The sequence below is a fragment of the Parambassis ranga genome, chromosome 13 (genome assembly GCF_900634625.1).
Source record: "Parambassis ranga chromosome 13, fParRan2.1, whole genome shotgun sequence".
Lineage (NCBI taxonomy): Eukaryota > Metazoa > Chordata > Actinopteri > Ambassidae > Parambassis > Parambassis ranga.
Window position 1 is genome coordinate 9,921,781 of NC_041033.1, and position 21,425 is coordinate 9,943,205.

The 21,425-nt window shown below is 42.0% G+C and overlaps 2 protein-coding genes across 2 annotated transcripts; both read left to right on the forward strand.

Moving 5' to 3' along the window:
• Window positions 1-843: 843 nt before the first annotated feature.
• On the forward strand, window positions 844-6,027 carry LOC114444702 (beta-galactosidase-1-like protein 2). Its single transcript, XM_028419444.1, has 18 exons — window positions 844-1,022; window positions 1,131-1,199; window positions 1,266-1,361; window positions 1,439-1,547; window positions 1,620-1,712; window positions 1,792-1,873; window positions 1,955-2,019; window positions 2,101-2,185; window positions 2,333-2,470; window positions 2,555-2,635; window positions 2,761-2,867; window positions 3,187-3,333; window positions 3,449-3,520; window positions 3,642-3,720; window positions 3,933-4,020; window positions 4,686-4,800; window positions 4,910-5,026; window positions 5,140-6,027. The coding sequence occupies exons 1-18, from the start codon at window positions 859-861 to the stop codon at window positions 5,248-5,250; spliced, it is 1,818 nt and encodes a 605-aa protein (XP_028275245.1). The 5' UTR covers window positions 844-858; the 3' UTR covers window positions 5,251-6,027.
• A 239-nt stretch (window positions 6,028-6,266) lies between these two features.
• Window positions 6,267-9,612, forward strand: LOC114445091 (transcription factor 7-like). The gene is made up of 10 exons (XM_028420046.1): window positions 6,267-6,403; window positions 7,155-7,206; window positions 7,525-7,713; window positions 7,870-7,941; window positions 8,375-8,433; window positions 8,514-8,609; window positions 8,862-9,015; window positions 9,277-9,384; window positions 9,476-9,521; window positions 9,602-9,612. The coding sequence occupies exons 3-10, from the start codon at window positions 7,531-7,533 to the stop codon at window positions 9,604-9,606; spliced, it is 723 nt and encodes a 240-aa protein (XP_028275847.1). The 5' UTR covers window positions 6,267-6,403; window positions 7,155-7,206; window positions 7,525-7,530; the 3' UTR covers window positions 9,607-9,612.
• The last annotated feature ends 11,813 nt before the right edge of the window (window positions 9,613-21,425 follow it).

Consider the following 21,425-nt stretch of genomic DNA (forward strand, 5'->3'; position numbering starts at 1 on the left):
AGGGAAATCACTTAGGAAAGTTTACACTTGGGGAATAGAGCACTGTGTGCTTAGAGTGTTAAATGTTTACATTCCTGTATACAGTCCTGTGGTTTTTTAGGGCCTACTGAAATACAAGCGTTTTTTATTATTATATGGAAGCGTTTATTATTATTATACGTCATTCTTCTTCCGGCACTGGTATCGCGATTTTGACCCCCTGAACATGCTCAAAAACTCACCAAACCAAACTTGGCACCAAATTGCCCCCCCCCCCCCCCCCGCTCATTTAGTGAACACAAATTATTGAGTTATTATTAGTTTGAAAGCTGTACTAATTTTTGAACAGTTCAATATCTCTTTCAAATAATAATTTGTCTTTTTCAGCCTCCGAAATAGCGTATCAACATTACTTTTTCCACACTCCCTTATTTTTAGGCTGTTATTACTTCCATAGCCACTGGAGGGCACCCATGAGTTCTTGCTATAAACAACAGTAAGAGCTCAGTTAACCAGTGAGAGAGAGGGAGAGAGAACAGCATTATATTTTTGTCCTGAAACAACAATAGTTTCCCTTATTCACAGCGTTTGAGGCCTCCCAGCACCATCCACCCGTCTGTGGCAGGCTCAGTTTCAAGGCACAACACTGACGAGGCTTTTGTTATAACTGGGACTATTTCCAACATTTTGGACTTAAATGATAAGTTGGTAAGGTTTTCCATTATTGTCCTGTTTATGTTCTTACATAAAACAATTGTTGTTGTCTTTTTTCTATTACTTTCATACAACTGGATTTTATCATTTTGTGTGTGTGATCTGCTTTGATTTATTTTCAGCTGCACTATATTCCTCCTTAGATTTCACTTTATAGTGAGGAGAATGAGCCGTTTGGAGGGTCTGAAGGCCAACTCCTCTCAGTTCACTCTTGAGGGAGAGCCTTTCCGCATTCTGGGAGGGTCCATACATTACTTCCGCGTCCCCAGAGCCTACTGGGTGGACAGGCTGCTGAAAATGAAGGCTTGTGGTCTCAATACTCTGACAACGTAGGGTGCCAATGTGTTCATACCTCGAATCACAAGAATCTCACTCTTACAGAAATCAGAATTAAAGTAAAATATTAATGAAATAATTTTTTTGATTGCATTTTACAGATATGTCCCATGGAACTTGCATGAGCCTGAAAGAGGGACATTTAACTTTCAGGATCAGCTGGACCTCAGGTAAGACCTTTTTTCGTCTCTCTTCATTAGGACATTATATAAAAAGCTCCTTGCTGCCTCTCTCAGGGCGTATGTCAGTTTAGCTGCAGAGCTGGGTCTCTGGGTGATCCTGCGTCCTGGACCTTACATCTGTGCTGAATGGGACTTGGGCGGGTTGCCAAGGTAATATCATCTGTTTGTTACTTTAAAGTTTGGGGTGCATATTATCAGTACACCACAAGCTGTGTTGTATTTCTTAGCTGGTTGCTACAGGACAAGGACATGCAGTTAAGGACAACCTATCCTGGATTTGTACTTGCTGTCAACACGTACTTTGACAAGCTTGTCTCAGTCATCACACCTCTCATGGTAAGCACAGATGATGTCATAATTATTGTGAAAGCCATCCCTTTACTAAAATACTGTTTGTATGTTTTTTAGTTTAAAGAAGGAGGCCCAATCATTGCAGTCCAAGTTGAGAATGAGTATGGATCCTACGCCAAAGATGAAAAATACATGCCATTCATAAAAAATGTGGGTCTATTAATGGTTTTCATTGTTACTAAAATGTTTACTTCATGCATCATGATATAGTAAATTCTCTGTCTGATAGTGTCTTCAGTCCAGAGGGATCAGTGAGCTCCTGCTAACCTCAGACAACTGGGAAGGCTTGAGATATGGAGGGATGGATGGAGGTAGTGAAGAGCTGTAAATAATAAACTTGATTCTACTGTGTTTACTTTGCCTCTAACTTATGTCTGTCTTTATAATTTTAGTTCTAAAAACTATAAACCTTCAGAGGCTGTCATTTGGAGCTATCCAACACTTAGCTGACATACAGGTAAGTAAATGCTAGTGTTTGATGCCTTTTGTTGTTTGTTTATACAAACTAGCCTTTATTTGATTCATGTTCTGTTCCTAGCCCCAGAAACCTCTAATGGTAATGGAGTATTGGTCTGGCTGGTTTGATGTGTGGGGAGAGCATCATCATGTGTTCCATGCTGAAGGTACGGAAACCCTTCTCTCACCAGATTGTACTGTTCATTTACAGACAGAGGAGCATTCTTGTGGATCTTGCCAGCCTATTGAGTCTTGCTGCATGTTGGTTGTTGCATATTACAGACACTGAGTGATGTGCGTTTCCCCCCCGACAGACATGCTCGCTGTTGTGTCAGAGATCTTGCAGAGAGGAGTGTCAATTAATCTGTACATGTTTCATGGTGGAACCAGCTTTGGCTTCATGAATGGGGCCATGGACTTTGGCACATACAAACCTCAGGTCACCAGTTATGGTATAATATAAATAGCTTGATGAGCATGTTTTCCAGCCCTAACCACTCTGCTTCAGCCTGTCCTTGCACATGGTGTCTTTACAGATTATGATGCTCCCCTATCTGAAGCTGGAGACTGCACTACAAAATACCATCTGCTGAGGAACTTATTCAGCCAGTACCACTGTAAGATCATGCATATCAGAGTTTATAGGAGCTATGCACACTTGGCTGCTAACTGGACTTCAGTATCCAAAATTAACATGCATAGTTAGACTTAATTGCATGTTTTTACCCTACTCGTGTTCTAGCTGGGCCTCTTCCTGAAGTGCCCTCTGCTCAGGAGAAGACAGCTTATAGCCCTGTTTTCATGGAGCAGCACCTATCACTCTGGGACAGCTTGCACTTTACAGACAAGGTAAGCTACAGATGACATGCACCTGTCTGCTGTGACAGCTGATGATCATCTCTACAAAAGAGAAAATGCTACCTATCCAAATTGGACCATATCATACAGTATAATGTGCCTACTGAAAAGAAAGGGGAATGTGTCGAGCCAGATGCTGCTTGTGCTCAAGATACATATCACACACCTGCCTGTTGCATTAAGTTGTCAACAAGAACTCCTTTTTTCAGGAAATGTAACTTCCTCCCACCAACTGTGATTGTATCTTCTCTACCACAGCTAAGGGTCGAATCCTATTGAAATATTGTATCTGTTATGACCATGTAACCAGCCGTACAGGTCAGAGAGGCCGGTGAACATGGAGAATCTGCCTGTCAACAACAACAGTGGTCTGTCATACGGTTATGCACTGTATGAAACCACCATCACCAGTGGAGGAGCCCTGAACTCCAGGAATAACATCAGAGACAGAGCACTGGTGAGTGCCCACAGACACACACACACTGTACAAGCACCATGAATAAATAAATAAATAATAAATAAATGAATAAAGCATTTGAAATAATAATCCTGTGACTGACAATGTTCTCCAGGTTTTTGTGGACAGACAGTATGTTGGTAGTTTGGACTACAAGACTCATGAGCTTGCACTTCCTGATAGCAAGGTACGGACAGTTTTTACATGTTTTTGTTCTGTGATCTTTTCATGTAAGCTGCTTGTATCATGATGGATGCTCTTCCCCTGATGATTTTCTGAGTGTGGTACTTATGTTTTGTGCATCAAAGGAAGACAGGACGTTGAGCTTACTTGTGGAGAACTGTGGAAGAGTGAGTTATGGGAAAGCTCTGGATGAACAGCGCAAAGGTATTCTACCTTTTAGAGCCATGTTCTGTGCTGTTTAGTTCAGTCCTCTGAACCTTTGACGGTCCCATTGTGAACTGCTTATGTGTGTTTGACTTTTGTTTGAACATTTTTCATTGTGGCATCACTTTGACTGTAACTCCTTCCTGGGCCATTCAGAGATGCAGGTGTCTGTGAACAGAGTCTGTGTTGCCTGTCCTGATGATCTGTTGCAGGTATTGTGGGAGACATTGTGTTGAATCACACCCCTCTGAGAGGATTTACCATCTTCTCTTTTGACATGAAGCCAGGCTTTATAAAAAGGTTTGTTATATGAATTCAGTCTGTTCAAGATGAGGAGCTGATAGGAAATTTTATTCTTTTATCATGTGAATATAGGATGTTGATCTTTAGATATTCATGCACCTATTATTGGCTAAAACATTTTGGTTTTCAGTAGTAATCAGTGATCAGAAATCAGTAGTAATCAGCAAGATTTAAATTAAATTGTAGCTTTCCTGTTAGACTGCGCAGCCTCTGGGCCAGGACCAGCAGACTGAGGGACAGCTTCATCCACCAGGCTCAGGAAGCTGAACTCTCTCCCTGCTGTGCCCCACTTTCTCCCCCTTCCCTGACACCCCCCCCCCCTTCCCCAAGATAGGAACTCTTTGTACCAGCCACTTTACCAAAAAGGAACTCTGTGCGCCAGCCACTTTACCCTGTGCATTCTCTTGCACCTTAGTCATGTCATACCAGTCTCACATAAGCTGCTATAACTTAAACTATTCCTGGACTATTTACATTATGCCAACTGCACTGTCTTGCACTATACATCTTTTGCACTCTTACTGCATTGTGCCTTCATTTTGTGCCTTGTATTTTGTGTGTGCCTCATTGTAGGTACATTTTTTTACACTTATATGTTATATGTTGTCCAGCACATATAGCAGATTTGACAATAAAGCTGACTTTGACTTGACTTATTTTAGATTAACACACTCAGGGCAGTGGAAGACTGACATCGAGTCAGCCACCGTCCCAGGATTCATCCAGGCTAGACTCATTGTGGAGGGACCTCCCAGAGACACTTTCATCAGACTTCCAGTGAGTCCAAGTGCTAGTTATGCATTTAAATTCAGGGTCATTGATTATAGTTTAAAACAGACTTTTCACACAGTCACTTGAATGATGATAACACTGCATTTCTCTGTAGGGTTGGGGCAAAGGAGTTGTATTCATCAATGGGCAGAATCTTGGACGTTATTGGCACATTGGTCCCCAGCACTTCCTGTATCTCCCAGCACCTTGGCTTAGAAGTGGAGAGAATCAGGTACAGAGCACTCAGAAACTGTAAAGAGATCAACATGATCTGCTTTCTTGAACTATTTTAAATAATCTGTGACATGTAGGTATATAATATGTAGTTTTCCTTCACTCTTTCAGATCATTGTTTTTGAGGAACAAAAAGTGGAGGACAAAATACTGTTTGCTGAAAATCCGGACCATGGAAAGACTGTTGATGTTTACAAACTCCCCTTTTGCACATTGCTGTGAAAATGTGCCACACACACGCACACAGATAACATTCTGGATTAAACCTGAACAAACAGTGGCGGTTCTACATCGAATTACTCCCTGGGCGAGACCACCCCCCCCCCCCCCCCCAAAAAAAAAAAAGCAGAGGTCATTAAATAAAGGGGAAGGCTTCAATTCAGTTTTATTATTATAGCGCGTTTTACAATCACAATTTGTCTCAAAGCGATTCACAGAGACCCAGAGCTTGAACCCCCTTAAGAGCCACAGTTTCAGGAAAAACACCCTTTTAACAGGAAGAAACCTTGAGCAGGATCCGGCTCGTAAGGAAAACCTTACTGCTAACAGTCGGCCGGGATGAAGCAGAGAGAGAAGAAGAGGGAGACAGGACAGAGAGGATGAAGGAAAAAGAGAGAGGAACAAACATGCACAAACATTACAGAAAACAAACATGACAGGTTGCAAAATGGATAATATGATGATAAATGGTATAAAAAATAAATTCCCCATTGTCTATATTTTTTTTAAATTAACCTAACATAAGGCATGTACACTAGAGCACTACAATTGTACTGGTTCAAACATGCACTGGGCGACTGCCCGGTCTGCCCGTGCCCAAAACCGCCACTGTGAACGAAGCAGGATTTATTGCAGGTTTCTATTCATTTGAGCATGATGAGTCTATACAGTGACACTTTCCTAATATTGGCTGCACGGGTTTGCAAAGTCCCTGAAGTTCACTGCTTGTACAAAGTTAACTCTCCCTCATCATGACAGGCAAACCCAGCTGAAAGTAATGCACACATACACTACACACTGTAGCTAAAGCTAAAACACTTTGTGTATATGAATAACTATAAAGACAAATTCTTCATTAATTTTGAAAATGTACATAAAACAGAAGGATTCAGATTTCACTCCTGCTCTTAACTGTGAGTTTTTGTGTATAATGTACAATAATTCTATGTAATGATGTCATAGGACTTGTTGCCTTGCAACTGCTTGAAGTTTTAAAAAGTCACAGCAGCACAGTAACCATAGAATGTTGTTATGTTATGTTTTGAATATTGTTCATTTCCACAGCAAGTACACAGAGAGAGAAGCTGCTTTTTTTAGCTCCTGCAAAAAAAGAAGAAAACCCAACAGATTGACAACAACTGAACAACTGAATTTGGTAAATACTAACAGATAGTTTAAACTCATTTAGACTAATGTAGTGATCTGACCTCTGTAACAACTGAATGATGCACTTTGATGGTACACACAGATATTCTTCCTAAGTGCTGCTGGTGGTTTTTAATATAATGTAACGTCTGTATCAGCAAAGGAACTTGTACTACAGCTGTTAAATCAATGCAAGAGTACAGAAAGTAGGGATGTCCCGATCCGATCACGTGATCGGAAATCGGGCCCGAGTACGTGATTTCAGACTCGATCGGACATTACCTCCCGATCAGGACTCGGATATATATTTATTAGGGCTGTCAAAGTTAATGCCTTCTGTGCAGGGTGGCTCTTCGTCTTGTAGTGTAGGGGTATGACAGTTGCTTTTGGTGCGAGAGGTCCTGGGTTCGAGACCTCGATGAGCTGCTGCGTCTGTGAAATCTCCCGGTGTGACACACACACAGACACACACGGGGTTTGCTGCAATGAGCTATAATGCCTTTATAGAGAATCCTGAAAGTATCGGATCGGGACTCCGTATCGACTCAAAATCAAATGATGGACTTGAGGGCAATAAAACCTGATCAGGACATCCCTAAAAGAAAGGGTTCAATATTTGAGTATTATGGATAATCACTAAAAATAAAATAAAATATGGGATTATTATCATTGATACAGCATTTTGATTTGTAGCAGATTAAGATAAAATCAATGTTAACAGCATTTTATTTGAATAATAACACTGTCTATATATTTAACAGGCCATCACAGACAGAAGACCCTTTAGTGACCAGCCATCACTGACCACATCTGGTAAATACTAACAGACACTTTCAGCTCATTCAGACTCATTTGCTGATGTGACCTCTGTAACAGATAAATAATACTCTTAAATCTGATTAAATCTACATGAATATTCTCCCTAAATGTTTCATGTAAATATATTCTTTGAGTATAATGTACAATTCTTAAACCATGTTGGAGTATTATTGATGCAGCATTTTCATTTGTAAGGTAAGGTGAAGCCACTTAATGATATTATTGTTGAATTATAATACATTTCACTGTGTTTACTGATCCATAGTTTGAACATATGTAAATAACAACAAAAAACAAATGTTCCCTGCACAGTTTAAAATGGACCTCTGGCCTACAGTGGAGCACATGGTGCAGGAGATGGAGTGGGGGGAGGTTGTGTCCTCTCTTGAAGCAGCGGTTCTGGATCTGCTTCAAGATGGTGCATCCGACCCCCCTCCTCCTCCTGTGCCTGCTGCATCGGACATCCACCTACAGCTGGACACTGGAGCCAGCCAGGGACAGGTAAGACACAAAGTGGAGGTCAGGGACAGAGACAAAAACACCTGACCCACATATTCAGACAAAAGTCTGAATATTGACCATTTAGTTATTTCCACATCAAAATAAGGCAGACTCTGAGTGTGTTATGTCTGCTCAATCTTCCATGTCTCTCTGCAGTACCATCATGAGTCCCCTGCCCCCTCCTGCAGCAGCTCCACAGCAGCAGCAGCAGCTTCACCTGGGAACACAGTAAGACCCTCGATAAACACACTAATACATGTTGTTTGGTTGTTGGAAACAGCAGCATCAGACAAGAGGAAGGGCTGAGTATAAAAACACAAGGTACACAAGTTAGGAAGCAGACACAGCTGGACCTCATGAGGACGGAGTAAGAAACACAAGAAACCTTCAAAATGAAACACTACATACTACTAAACACCTTTTTGAAGTAACAGTAATCAGAACTGTCAGTAACACTGTGGACCATGTCTCCACCTGTCCCTGCTTCACATGCAGTAACCACACACAGTCTAATCACAGACCCACAGAGGCTGATCATGTGTAACAGTGAATCAGATTTACAGTTGAATACACACTCTCTGAGCCTCAGCGGGATCCTTATGACACATTAGCAGATAGAGGACACCAACTTGTCTAATCACCTCCACATTTGTTTCCTCAGTTTCAACATCCAGTGGTGAAGCTGCCGGACAACGTCATCCTTGTTTCTGTTTTTGAACCGTAAGTAAATCACACAAACAAAAGAATGATTAAACATGGCTGCTGCTGTCTAACATGGACATCTGTGTCTCTGTCTAAAGGAGCGGACAGTTGTCCTACTGGCCTGTTGTTGTGGAGCCTGCTCCTCCTCCTCCTCCTCCACCTGCTGCTGCTCCTCCCCTCCCCACCACATCAAGGTAAGTTGCTGATGCTGCTTTTAGACAATATGTGACTGATCATGATGAAATCATCAATGATCAGGTGTTCAGGTCTGTGTGATCATTATTATAATCTCTGTCTTTGTATTGGGCTTTAATGCAGCTGAACAGCTTCCCAGAGATGAGTTTGAATTGTATTTAATGTCATAATGTAGCCTACTTGTGTCCTCACATGTGCACACAGTGGTATATTGTGTCCTCACTTTTGTTTTTCCTGTTGTGTCCCTGTAGAAGAAGAAAACATGAGGATGAATCAGCGTCACAGCCGCACATTAAAAAGCCAAGGAACGCCTTCATGCTCTTCCTCAATGAGCAGAGGCCCAAGGTCTCTGCTGAGAAGGGCATGAAGAGCAGTGCGGCTGTGAATGCAGCTGTGGGACAGATGGTAAGAAACACTCTGGATCAAGAGTTTGGTTGAACTGCTGTCATCCACTGCATTTTGGAAGCTATTAGCCAGCACTGATCTGACACTACGAGCCTCAGAATGCTGACTGCAGTTCAATTAATGGCCACAGGCATCAATATTAACAAGGCTTTTCTGATTTTATGACACACACACACAGCAGAAACACACATCACTGTGTACTACTAGCCTGCAGGTGTGTTTTAGTACATGTACTGACAGTCAGTTGTCGTCTGTCCACAGTGGAAGTCACTATCAAAGGAGGAGCGGGTGAAGTACTACGAGGAGGCGGAGGCAGAGCGGTGGCTCCACGCCCAGCTGTACCCAGAGTGGTCGTCTGCAGACAACTATGTAAGCACACTCTGCTCACATACAACTACGACACAACTCCTCCACAGACAGTGAAAACAGAGTGTAATGTGTGTGATGTGTTTGATTTTAGGGCAAAAAGAGGAAAAGGGTCAGGAGTAGGACTCCAGCCACAACAGGTAAATATGCTGTTTGATGCAGGTGGACACACACAAAGTGTCACAGAGGACTAATCATGTTTGTGTTTGTGTTTCTACAGACTGAGAGGACGAACTTCATGTAAAGAAGTTTATTTTTGTAAATAGTTTTTTGCCTTTTCATGTTTTTTTTTGTCTTGTAAATAGTTATTTTACATTTAATTTACAAAAACATTGTTTCTTGTTCTGATTTTTTATTGTATATAGTTTTATTTTAATTCTTTATTATTTCATTTTATAATAAATCTTGTTCATAAATTGACAAATCCTCTTTATTTGCTGATACATCACACTTATATAGGGAAGCCATTTTTTACAACAAAACAAATTTTGTAAACATAAAGCAGACAGCCAACGAGAACTTTGTTTAATTTTTATTTTCATTAACTAGATTGAAATATTACATCTTATCTTACAATGCAGTCCATGTGTGTAATGATATACAATAATACTAGCTTCAAATGTCATAGCACTGTAAAAAATACAGACAAATTCTGTTGTTAGGAATGCTGAGGAGTTTCCTCAGTATCCTCCTCTCCGTCACCTCCACCACAGACTCCAGCTCCACTCCTAGTACCGAGCCAGCCTTCGTAATGAGCTTGTTGAGTCTGTTGGTGTCAGCCGTCTTCATCCTGCTGCCCCAGCACACTACAGCGTAGAAGATGGCACTGAAGACCACCGAGTGGTAAAACATCTGCATGGTCTGGCAGAAATTAAAGGACCTGAATCTCCTTAGGAGATACAGGCAACTCTGTCCCTTCTTGTATATTGCCTCATAAGCTCTGTTTGAACAAATCAGCAGGTTTTCAGGTCTGCATGGACACACAAAGTTGGCTGTCAGTCACTTCACCATGTGGTCATACACTGGATATGTATCTGATGACATGAAGCATCAAGATAAGCAAATCTTACAGATGTTACAAAATCTGAAATAAACAATGGCTTCTGTAAACCATAAGACAAAAAGGTGGCTATTACTGCAGGAGTGCCTCTCATGAGTTATCACCATTGCATTTGATTGTAACCGTAAAAGTGAAGCCACACTTTTGGGTAATGGCAGGTGTGTATCCTAATAATCATCATCATCATCATCATCATTTGTGCTGCATGTAATCAAACAGGTCTTCATATCACACAGCTCCTTTTGGGCTCTACTACCACATTTCAAAAGTGAGACACAGATAACTTGATCTCCTCCTGATCAAAGGAGCAGTGAGAGGTCTTAACGTTAAGATCATTAAACAACACAGAAGTTTTGGGGCCAAACAGGACAAACAGCAGAGCTGCAGGCAGAGAGACAGAGGACTGTAGTCTGATGCTCCTATTTTAGTACAGTAAAATATTTCGGTGTTGTTTGTATAAGCAGGGATATGTGTTTGATCCAGTACAATTGTAGCGCTCTAGTTTTATTTTTTATTTTTATTTTTTATTTTAGATACTGTATTAATCCCAGAGGGAAATTCTTTACGGCAGTATCATACAATGATAGTTGTGAACAGTGACTAGGGAGGTTGGGATTGAACCACCAACCTTCCGGTTACTAGACAACCCTGCTATACCACTGCGCTACTGTTGTCCCCACATGTTGTCGCCACATGCCTTATATTAGTTTAATTTAAAAATATAGACAATGGGGAATTTCTTATTTACATTAATGATCATCATATTATCCATTTTGCAACGTGTCATGTTTGTTCTCTGTCTCTCCTTCATCCTCTCTGTCCTGTCTCTCTCTTCTATACTCTTCTCTCGCACTATATTAATAAAACTGAATTGAATTACCGCCTCCCCCCCTTTATTTAATGACCTCTGGGGGTGCGCTCAAGGGGGGTCTCGCCTGGGGAGTAATTCAATGTAGACGTCTAACATGGACATCTGTGTCTCTGTCTAAAGGAGCGGACAGTTGTCCTACTGGCCTGTTGTTGTGGAGCCTGCTCCTCCTCCTCCTCCTCCTCCTCCTCCTCCACCTGCTGCTGCTCCTCCCCTCCCCACCACATCAAGGTAAGTTGCTGATGCTGCTTTTAGACAATATGTGACTGATCATGATGAAATCATCAATGATCAGGTGTTCAGGTCTGTGTGATCATTATTATAATCTCTGTCTTTGTATTGGGCTTTAATGCAGCTGAACAGCTTCCCAGAGATGAGTTTGAATTGTATTTAACGTCATAATGTAGCCTACTTGTGTCCTCACATGTGCACACAGTGGTATATTGTGTCCTCACTTTTGTTTTTCCTGTTTTGTCCCTGTAGAAGAAGAAAACATGAGGATGAATCAGCGTCACAGCCGCACGTTAAAAAGCCAAGGAACGCCTTCATGCTCTTCCTCAATGAGCAGAGGTCCAAGGTCTCTGCTGAGAAGGGCATGAAGAGCAGTGCGGCTGTGAATGCAGCTTTGGGACAGATGGTAAGAAACACTCTGGATCAAGAGTTTGGTTGAACTGCTGTCATCCACTGCATTTTGGAAGCTATTAGCCAGCACTGATCTGACACTACGAGCCTCAGAATGCTGACTGCAGTTCAATCAATGGCCACAGGCATCAATATTAACAAGGCTTTTCTGATTTTATGACACACACACAGCAGAAACACACATCACTGTGTACTACTAGCCTGCAGGTGTGTTTTAGTACATGTGCTGACAGTCAGTTGTCGTCTGTCCACAGTGGAATTCACTATCAAAGGAGGAGCAGGCGAAGTATTATGAGGAGGCCGAGGCAGACCCGCCACTGGGTAGAATACCTTTGCGCTGTTCATCCAGAGCTTTCCCATAATTGACTCTTCCACAGTTCTCCACAAGTAAGCTCAACATCCTGTCTTCCTTTGATGCACAAAACATGAGTACCACACTCAGAAAATCATCAGGGGCAGCTTACATGAAAAGATCACAGAACAAAAACATGTAAAAACTGTCCATACCTTGTTATCAGGACGTGCAAGCTCATGAGTCTTGTAGTCCAAACTACCAACATACTGTCTGTCCACAAAAACCTGGAGAACATTGTCAGTCACAGGATTATTATTCAAATGCTTTATTCATTTATTTATTATTTATTTATTTATTCATGGTGCTTGTACAGTGTGTGTGTGTGTGTGTGTGGGCACTCACCAGTGCTCTGTCTCTGATGTTATTCCTGGAGTTCAGGGCTCCTCCACTGGTGATGGTGGTTTCATACAGTGCATAACCGTATGACAGACCACTGTTGTTGTTGACAGGCAGATTCTCCATGTTCACCGGCCTCTCTGACCTGTACGGCTGGTTACATGGTCATAACAGATACAATATTTCAACAGATACTGAAATAGGATTAAACCCTTAGCTGTGGTAGAGAAGATATAATCACAGTTGGTGGGAGGAAGTTACATTTCCTGAAAAAAGGAGTTCATTTTGACACCTTAATACATGGCCAAGCCTGAACTGGAAGGTGTGTGATATGTGTCTTGAGCACAAGCAGCATCTGGGTCGACACATTCCCCTTTCTTTTCAGTAGGCACATTATACTGTATGATATGGTCCAATTTGGATAGGTAGCATTTTCTCTAATTATGCGTAATATTACTAAGATCAGGAGCATCCTCTCTCAGAGTGATGCTGAAAAGCTCATCCATGCTTTTGTCACTTCAAGACTGGACTACTGCAACTCTTTATTGTCAGGATGTCCACATTACTCCATCAACAGTCTGCAGCTGATCCAGAACGCAGCAGCTAGAGTTCTGACAGGAAGCAGCCAAAGGGATCATATCTCTCCTGTCCTAGCGTCTCTTCACTGGCTCCCAGTGGACTCAAGAATACACTTCAAGATCCTTCTTCTAACCTACAAGGCTCTTCATGGACTTGCTCCATTGTATCTGCAGGACCTGATTGTACCATATGTTCCTAATAGGACACTCAGATCTCTGAGTGCAGGTTTACTAGTAGTTCCTAGGATTCATAGAAGTAGAATGGGAGGACGAGCTTTCAGCTATCAGGCACCGCTATTATGGAACCAGTTACCAATCTGGGTCCGAGAGGCAGACACTGCCTCCACCTTTAAGACTAGACTTAAAACTTTTCTGTTTAGTAAGGCGTACAGTTAGCCTTAGACCTAGTGTGTAGCACAGCTATGCTGCTCTAGGCCTACGTTGTCGGGGGGCACAAACATGATCCACTGAGCAGTTTCCCTCTCACCCTCTAACCTCTCCTTTTCTCTCCTTAGTCTGGCTCACACTGGTCTCAAGACCTGGATGATGACCTGCAGTCCGGCCCGTGAAGTCTCTCTTGCTCTACGTTGTCGGGGGGCACAAACACGATCCTCTGAACACCCTCTGACCTCTCCTCCACTCTCCTTAGTCTGGATCATACTGGGTAATATCGTCTCATAATCTGTGTTAACTGTCTTCCTTGTAGTTCTGTGCCTCGCTCTCGCTCTCTCTCTTTGCAGGTCTCAAGACCTGCATACTGACCTGCAGTCTCTCCTGTGCTCATCGACTTCACTTGCCCCTGCTGCTCATCTTTACTATCAAATTACTATTCCTACTTATGGACCGACGATATATATAGATATCATTACAATATATCACTGTTTCATCTTGCTGTCATGTTTGCTCTGTACTGTATCATGTTTGTATCATGTTTGCTCCTCTCTCTCTCTCTCTCTTTCTCCTTCATCCTCTCTCTCTCTCTCTCTCTCTCTCTCCCTCATCCTCTCTGACTAGCAGCAGGACTGGTTCCCCCTTAAGTTGACGGGTCCTGCTCAAGGTTTCTTCCTCTTAAAGGGAGTTTTTCCTTGCCACAGTGCTCTTAGGGGGGTTCCTGTGAAGCGCTTTGAGACAATGTCTGATTGTAATATGCGCTATATAAATAAAACTGAATTGAATTGAATTGAATTGAATTTTGGATACTGAAGTCCAGTGTGCATAGCTCCTATAAACTCTGATATGCATGATCTTACAGTGGTTCTGGCTGAATAAGTTCCTCAGCAGCTGGTATTTTGTGGTGCAGTCTCCACATCACTCAGTGTCTGTAATATGCAACCACCAACATGCAGCAAGACTCAATAGGGTGGCAAGATCCACAAGAATGCTCCTCTGTCTGTAAATGAACAGTACAATCTGGTGAGAGAGAAGGTTAAATGTCCCTCTTTCAGGCCCATGCAAGTTCCCTGGGTCATATCTGTAAAATGCAATCAAGAAAATGATTTCATAAATATTTTACTACTTGTGATTCGAGGTATGAACACACTGGCACCCTACGTTGTCAGAGTATTGAGACCACAAGCCTTCATTTTCAGCAGCCTGTCCACCCAGTAGGCTCTGGGGACGCGGAAGTAATGTATGGACCCTCCCAGAATGCGGAAAGGCTCTCCCTCAAGAGTGAACTGAGAGGAGTTGGCCTTCAGACCCTCCAAACGGCTCATTCTCCTCACTATAAAGTGAAATCTAAGGGAGAATAAAGTGCAGCTGAAAATAAATCAAAGCAGATCACACACACAAAATGATAAAATCCAGTTGTATGAAAGTAATAGAAAAAAAGACAACAACATTTGTTTTATGTAAGAACATAAACAGGACAATAATGGAAAACCTTAGCAACTTATCATTTAAGTCCAAAATGTTGGAAATAGTCCCAGTTACAACAAAAGCCTCGTCAGTGCTGTGCCTTGAAACTGAGCCTGCCACAGACGGGTGGATGGTGCTGGGAGGCCTCAAACGCTGTGAATAAGGGAAACTATTGTTGTTTCAGGACAAAAATATAATGCTGTTCTCTCTCCCTCTCTCTCACTGGTTAACTGAGCTCTTACTGTTGTTTATAGCAAGAATTCATGGGTGCCCTCCAGTGGCTATGGAAGTAATAACAGCCTAAAAATAAGGGAGTGTGAAAAAGTAATGTTGATACGCTATTTTGGAGGCTGAAAAAGACAAATTATTATTTGAAAGAGATATTGAACTGTTCAAAAATTAGTACAGCTTTCAAACTAATAATAATAACTCAATAATTTGTGTTCACTAAATGAGCAAAAATGTCTGGTGGGTTTCGCACTCCTTTGGGCATCTCTGGTAAACCTTCTCGCTAGGAAAATGAAAGTACAACACACAGTTATTTAAATTATATTTTACGTGGTTCTTTCTTAGATTTATCAGGTCATACGTCTCACTTTGTTGCACCAATTTATTCCTTTGTTATACATCCTGTGTTAAATTTTATTTTTTAAATTTGGGCTTTGTTTTCTTTATTCTATTATCATTTATTTTTCTTTAGTTTCACATTTAAGTTTGCTGTTTTTGGCAGTGCACTGTATTCTAAATCAGGCGCACACATTTGGTTTACTTATTATATACTTTGAGTTATCATTACTTCCTGGTCTCAGAAGGGTGGAGTCAGCAGGATGTATGGGACCAGACCTGGAAAACCTTACCAACTGGACCAGACCATCCATGTTCTACAGCTAGGGGTGGAAGTGTTTCCTTTCCATTGTGTTATTGTGTTTGTCTTAGTCATTTCTCCTTTTGTGTGTAATGGTTTGATCAAGCCACTATATGTTCCCCTTTTGTCTTAGTTGTTAGGTCTGTTTGTTTAGGTCTCATTTCTTTTGTCTTGTTGTGAGTTGTGTTCTGTTGACCTCTTTTGAGGGCCCAATTGTTTGTTAATTTGATTTATTTCTCATTTGTTGTAAGTCAACTTAAATCAGGGAAAATAAAGTCCCTCTTTTTGAAACTGAGAGCGTGTCTATCCTCATATCATGAACAGAGAGTGGAAAATACAGTGTGCCTCTATCCTTACTACATAAACATATTATGCAATTCAATGTATTGTCTTTATCCCTATACATATAAATGTTTATAAGGCTTTTATGCCTCATTTTCCACGTCTTACACATACACCATGTCACACAACACAAACTATTGTTACAGCACACTAACAACTAGCTTCTAGCCACACATGCTCTAGGCTTGAAAGCTAGTCTGATGCTGATATTGAAAAACACATGTGGACCACAGCAGCAAAACACAACACAACAAAGTTTTTCATTTTGTGTTTGCTCAAGACACAGTAAACAGAGACATCACTGACTCACTTTTTGCAGTCTGTATAGTTAGTTTCTCTGTTTTTTTACCTGCTGGCTCCCTTCTTCTTCGCATGTTAAACAAGCCCACGATCTAAATTAACCAATCAGACAGCAGCTTTTGAGATTGGCAGCAGAAATACAATAGAAAAACACCACAGGAATGTATACAGGACTATAAACATTTAAAGGTAGGGTAGGAGATTTCATTCTGATGCACTTTTTGTTAAATTAGTGTATCTTCTCTTCACAATTCAAAAGCAACCAAGGGGCGTGTGTTTACTTTCAAAATCTGGCTGACTCTCACTGAGTTTTCAAAGTCTCCTTCCCTACCTTTAACACTCTAAGCACACAGTGCTCTATTCCCCAAGTGTAAACTTTCCTAAGTGATTTCCCTTCTGGCAGTCTAAAAGTTTGACAGGTTCTTCGTTTTTGTTTTGTACCGTATTTTTCTGATGGTCCCTAAGAGTGGAAAGTAGTAGTGTTGGTAGACTTTAGACTTCTACAACTATCGCTGCCTTCATTACAGGTCATATTATCCAGCACAGCTGATCAGATGTAACTTTTACTTTTCATTGACCATGTTTGTGTTCATTTTTGGTCGACAGTTCATCCCGGAAGTCCTGTTCTGTGGCAGCTTAAATTCATCGTCGCTAGCATGTCAGTTTTTGACAGGCACGCATGAGGTTAGCATGACGTTTACATAACAGACACGACTGTACTTCAGACAGTACATGTTTTAGAAGAGGGCCGTACTGTGATGTGTGTTTTAAGAGAATCGTAGCAGAGGGAGAACGTGTCACATGCTCGTCGGTGTTTGGTGTTCGTCTGTCCCTAAAACAAAGATATTTCCTCCTGCTCTGCATCACTGCTGCAGCGATTATTGTTTATCAGTTTACAAGGTAAGGCTAACGGTTATAAAGCTAGCCATTTGTCTTACGACTCCTAATGCGTGAACATAGATGAACACCCGCCCACTGACACATCATATGTTTACAGTTTGCTAACCTTCTGTTTGCTCCATGTTTGAATGCTTTTTTTATATTATTGTAGCACTGTGCCGTGCAAACAGATCAGCCATGCACTTGCACCTGTCTCACCTGCTGATCCGTGGACATCTCTCCTGTTAAGTTGCAAGCTGCAACTTGACACAAAACGGATGACAGCGGCCACTGAGTTATACCTCTGGAGAAAAAAACCCAGCACAACAGACCAGGATGTTGAGCTCAGTTTAAATTTAATTAAGCAAACAAAAAAAAAACAGCCAGGGAACCCCTCCTCCAACACAAACACAAAGAAAAGCCCGCCGAAAACTCATTCCTCCCATATTTATAAAAACTACCTCCCCTTCCATACCAAACAAAAAGGGGGGGAAAGAAACCACAACCCAATATATTCAACCATACAAAGCAGTCTAATTACCAAACAAATGTACACAAAAATAGGCAAAAACAACCAACCCATAAACCCATATTATAATTAATTTAACCCAACATAGAGAAGAAAAGAACAAATAAATCCATTCCAGCCTCCCTCTCTCTCCAATCCACATAGTAGGCCCCAACAAGCCTGATCTGCCACACCAGGCCTCCATCAGGGCCTGATCAGCACATTCATGGGCACGCCTCTATAACTGTGCTGATGTCAGAGCACCTCAGAGCAAGAGAGGGGTCAGGTACAATAAAAAACTCAAACAAACCCAACAATGCATAAATACACAAATATGAATAAACAAACAAACACATAGGGGCACCTGAGTTAGTGAGGGGATGCCTGCAGCTCCCTCACATTTCCCTCCCCTTCGGAAGGCCCGCAGACATCACTGCGGGACAAGAAGTCAGCCACCGTGTTGGTCTTCCCTGGAACGTAGCAAATGCTAAACAGGAACAGGACAGGAACCTTGTGATCCAGCTGTTGGTGTCCTTCATGGACTCCAGCCACTGCAGTGCCTGTGGTCCGTCTCAAGTGTAAACTCTCTCCCCAGCAGGTAGTACTTGAATCAATTGTCAATTGTCCACTTAATAGCCAAACACTCCAACTCCACGACTGAATACCGAGTCTCCCGGGGAAACAGTTTCCTGCTGATGTAGGCCACTGGCTTCCTCTCCTCTCCTTCTCCTTGCAGAAGCACCCCACCAATCCCCCCCTGACACTTTGCCTCTCAACCAGGCCGTCAGTCTTGGGTGGTAGGGGTTGGTCCGAATACCCTTTATCCCCAACAACCTGTAAACCTGCTCAAGAGTATTTGATAGAAAATTTGTCCCTTGATCTGTTAATATCTCTGACGGGATGCCTACTCTAGAAAAAAGCTGGAGTAGCGCATAAGCAAGCTGTTTGGCAGTAATGTCTCTTAAGGGGAAAGCTTCAGGGTACCTGGTGCTATATTCACACAATACCGGAATAAACCGGTTCCCTGACTGTGTCCTCTCCAATGGCCCCACAATATCCATAGCTATTCTTGTAAAAGGGACATCAATGATGGGAAGTGGTTGCAGTGGGAACTTGGGGACATTCTTCTCTCCTGACAGCTGACAAACCGAACATGACTGGCAATAATCTTGCACCTCCTTAAGAACACCTGGCCAGTAAAACCAACTAGCAATCCTGTCATAGGTCTTTTTAAAGCCCAGATGCCCTGCCCATGGAATATTATGAACCAAATTCAGGACCTGTTCCCGCTGAACTCGGGGCACAACTAGCTTCTCTGATCCTGACTCACCGGATCGTGAAATAATCATCTCTCAGGATATAACCCTCCTTAGTTGCATCATTGGCTGTATCACCCTCCTGCACTAAAACTGCCTGCTTAAAAGCACATTGCAGAGACTCATCCTGCTGCTGAAGCTGCTTGAAGTCACCTGGTAAGTTGACCCTGTCCACCTCAGGGTCCAGTATTTCCTTCGACTTCACCCTTACAGTACCCTGCATCTTATCCTGCCTCCTATGGCGCTTACTCTTCTTTACTCTAGCAGAGCTTTTGGAGAGAATGTCAGAGTCAAAAAAGGCAGCTCTGACAAAATGCTTGACTCAGTATTAACTGGGTTCTGGGTAACCTGCTGCTTGCTTTGAACCACCCCATCTGATTCAACCTGGTCCTCAGCACTGCCCCCCTTCTTCCATAGCTGAGACTGCTTTTGTGACCTTGTCGCCACACAAACTGGCTTACAAGATTGGACCAGCTCCCTCAGTATGGGAATATCCTGACCTAAAATAACCTGATGGGCAAGATTTTTCACCACCCCCACTGTTAATAGGTTCGTTTGGCCTCCCACTTCCACATATACAGCTGCTGTTGGATAAAGTTTGTGGTCTCCATGCACACAAGAAATATCTAGACCTGGGCCTCACAACTGACACTGGTCCTTTAAAATGGAGTAATGGACCAACGTCTGCACACTTCCTGTGTGCTTGAGCTGACTCTCCATTAATTTTAACCTCCATTATCTGCTGTAGTAGTAGTAGTAGTTACATTTTTCTCTCCAGGTCTCATTAACCCTACGGCTGGACTTGGACCACCACCCACACCCAGCCCCACAGACTTACCCTGCCCCACGCTGGACTTCGGGCAAGGGTCATGCCGGAAAGATGTTGGGCCTCGTCTTGCAGCTAGGAGGTTTTCCACCAGCACTGCAGCTTCTTGGGGTGACTCTGGGTTTAGTTCCTTGGTCCATACTCCAAGGTCTTTAAGCCGATTGTAGAACTCCCGAGGAGTTTCACCACACTGAAACTCAGAGTCACTAAATCTCTGTCTATACACCTCTGCATTAATCTTATATTTGGTTAAAATGGCCTCCTTAACCAGTTTATAATCACATGTGTCCACATTGATGGGCGTGCCTCCATAACTGCGCTGATGTCAGAGCACCTCAGAGAGAGAGAGAGAGAGAGAGAGAGAGAGAGAGAGGGGTCAGGTACAATAAAAAAACTCAAACCCAACAATGCATAAATACACACATATGAATAAACAGACAAACACATAGGGGCACCTGAGTTAGTGAGGGGATGCCTGCAGCTCCCTCACATCTCCATAACAAGTTAACCTAATAGCTGCCGTGCATTTAAGGCTTCACTTCACTGCTCCTCTGATCAGGAGGAGGTCAATTTATCTGTGTCTCACTGTTGAAATGTGGTAGTAGAGCCCAAAATGAGCTGTGTGATATGAAGAACTGTTTGATTACATGCAGCACAAATGATGATGATGATTATTATTATCAGCAGCAGCAGGATACAAACCTGCCATTACCCAAAAGGTGTGGCTTCACTTTTACTGTTACATTCAAATGGTGATAACTAATGAGAGGCACTCCTGCAGTAATAGCCACCTTTTTGTCTTATGGTTTACAGAAGCCATTGTTTATTTCAGATTTTGTAACATCTGTAAGATTTGCTTATCTTGATGCTTCATGTCATCAGATATATATGCAGTGTATGACCACATGGTGAAGTGACTGACAGTCAACTTTGTGTGTCCATGCAGACCTGAAAACCTGCTGATTTGTTCAAACAGAGCTTATGAGGCAATATACAAGAAGGGACAGAGTCGCCTGTATCTCCTAAGGAGACTCAGGTCCTTTAATGTCTGCTTTACGGTTACAATATTTGTTCTGTTGTAAAAAATGGCTTCCCTATATAAGTGTGACTTATCAGCAAATAAAGAGGATTTGTCAATTTATAAACAAGATTTATTATAAAATGTAATAAAGAATTAAAATACAACAATATACAATAAAAAATAAGAACAAGAATGTTTCTGTAAATGAAAGGTAAAAAAAATATTTACAAGACAAAAAAACGTGAACAAGCCAAAAAACAATTACGTACAAAACTACAGAAATAAACTTCT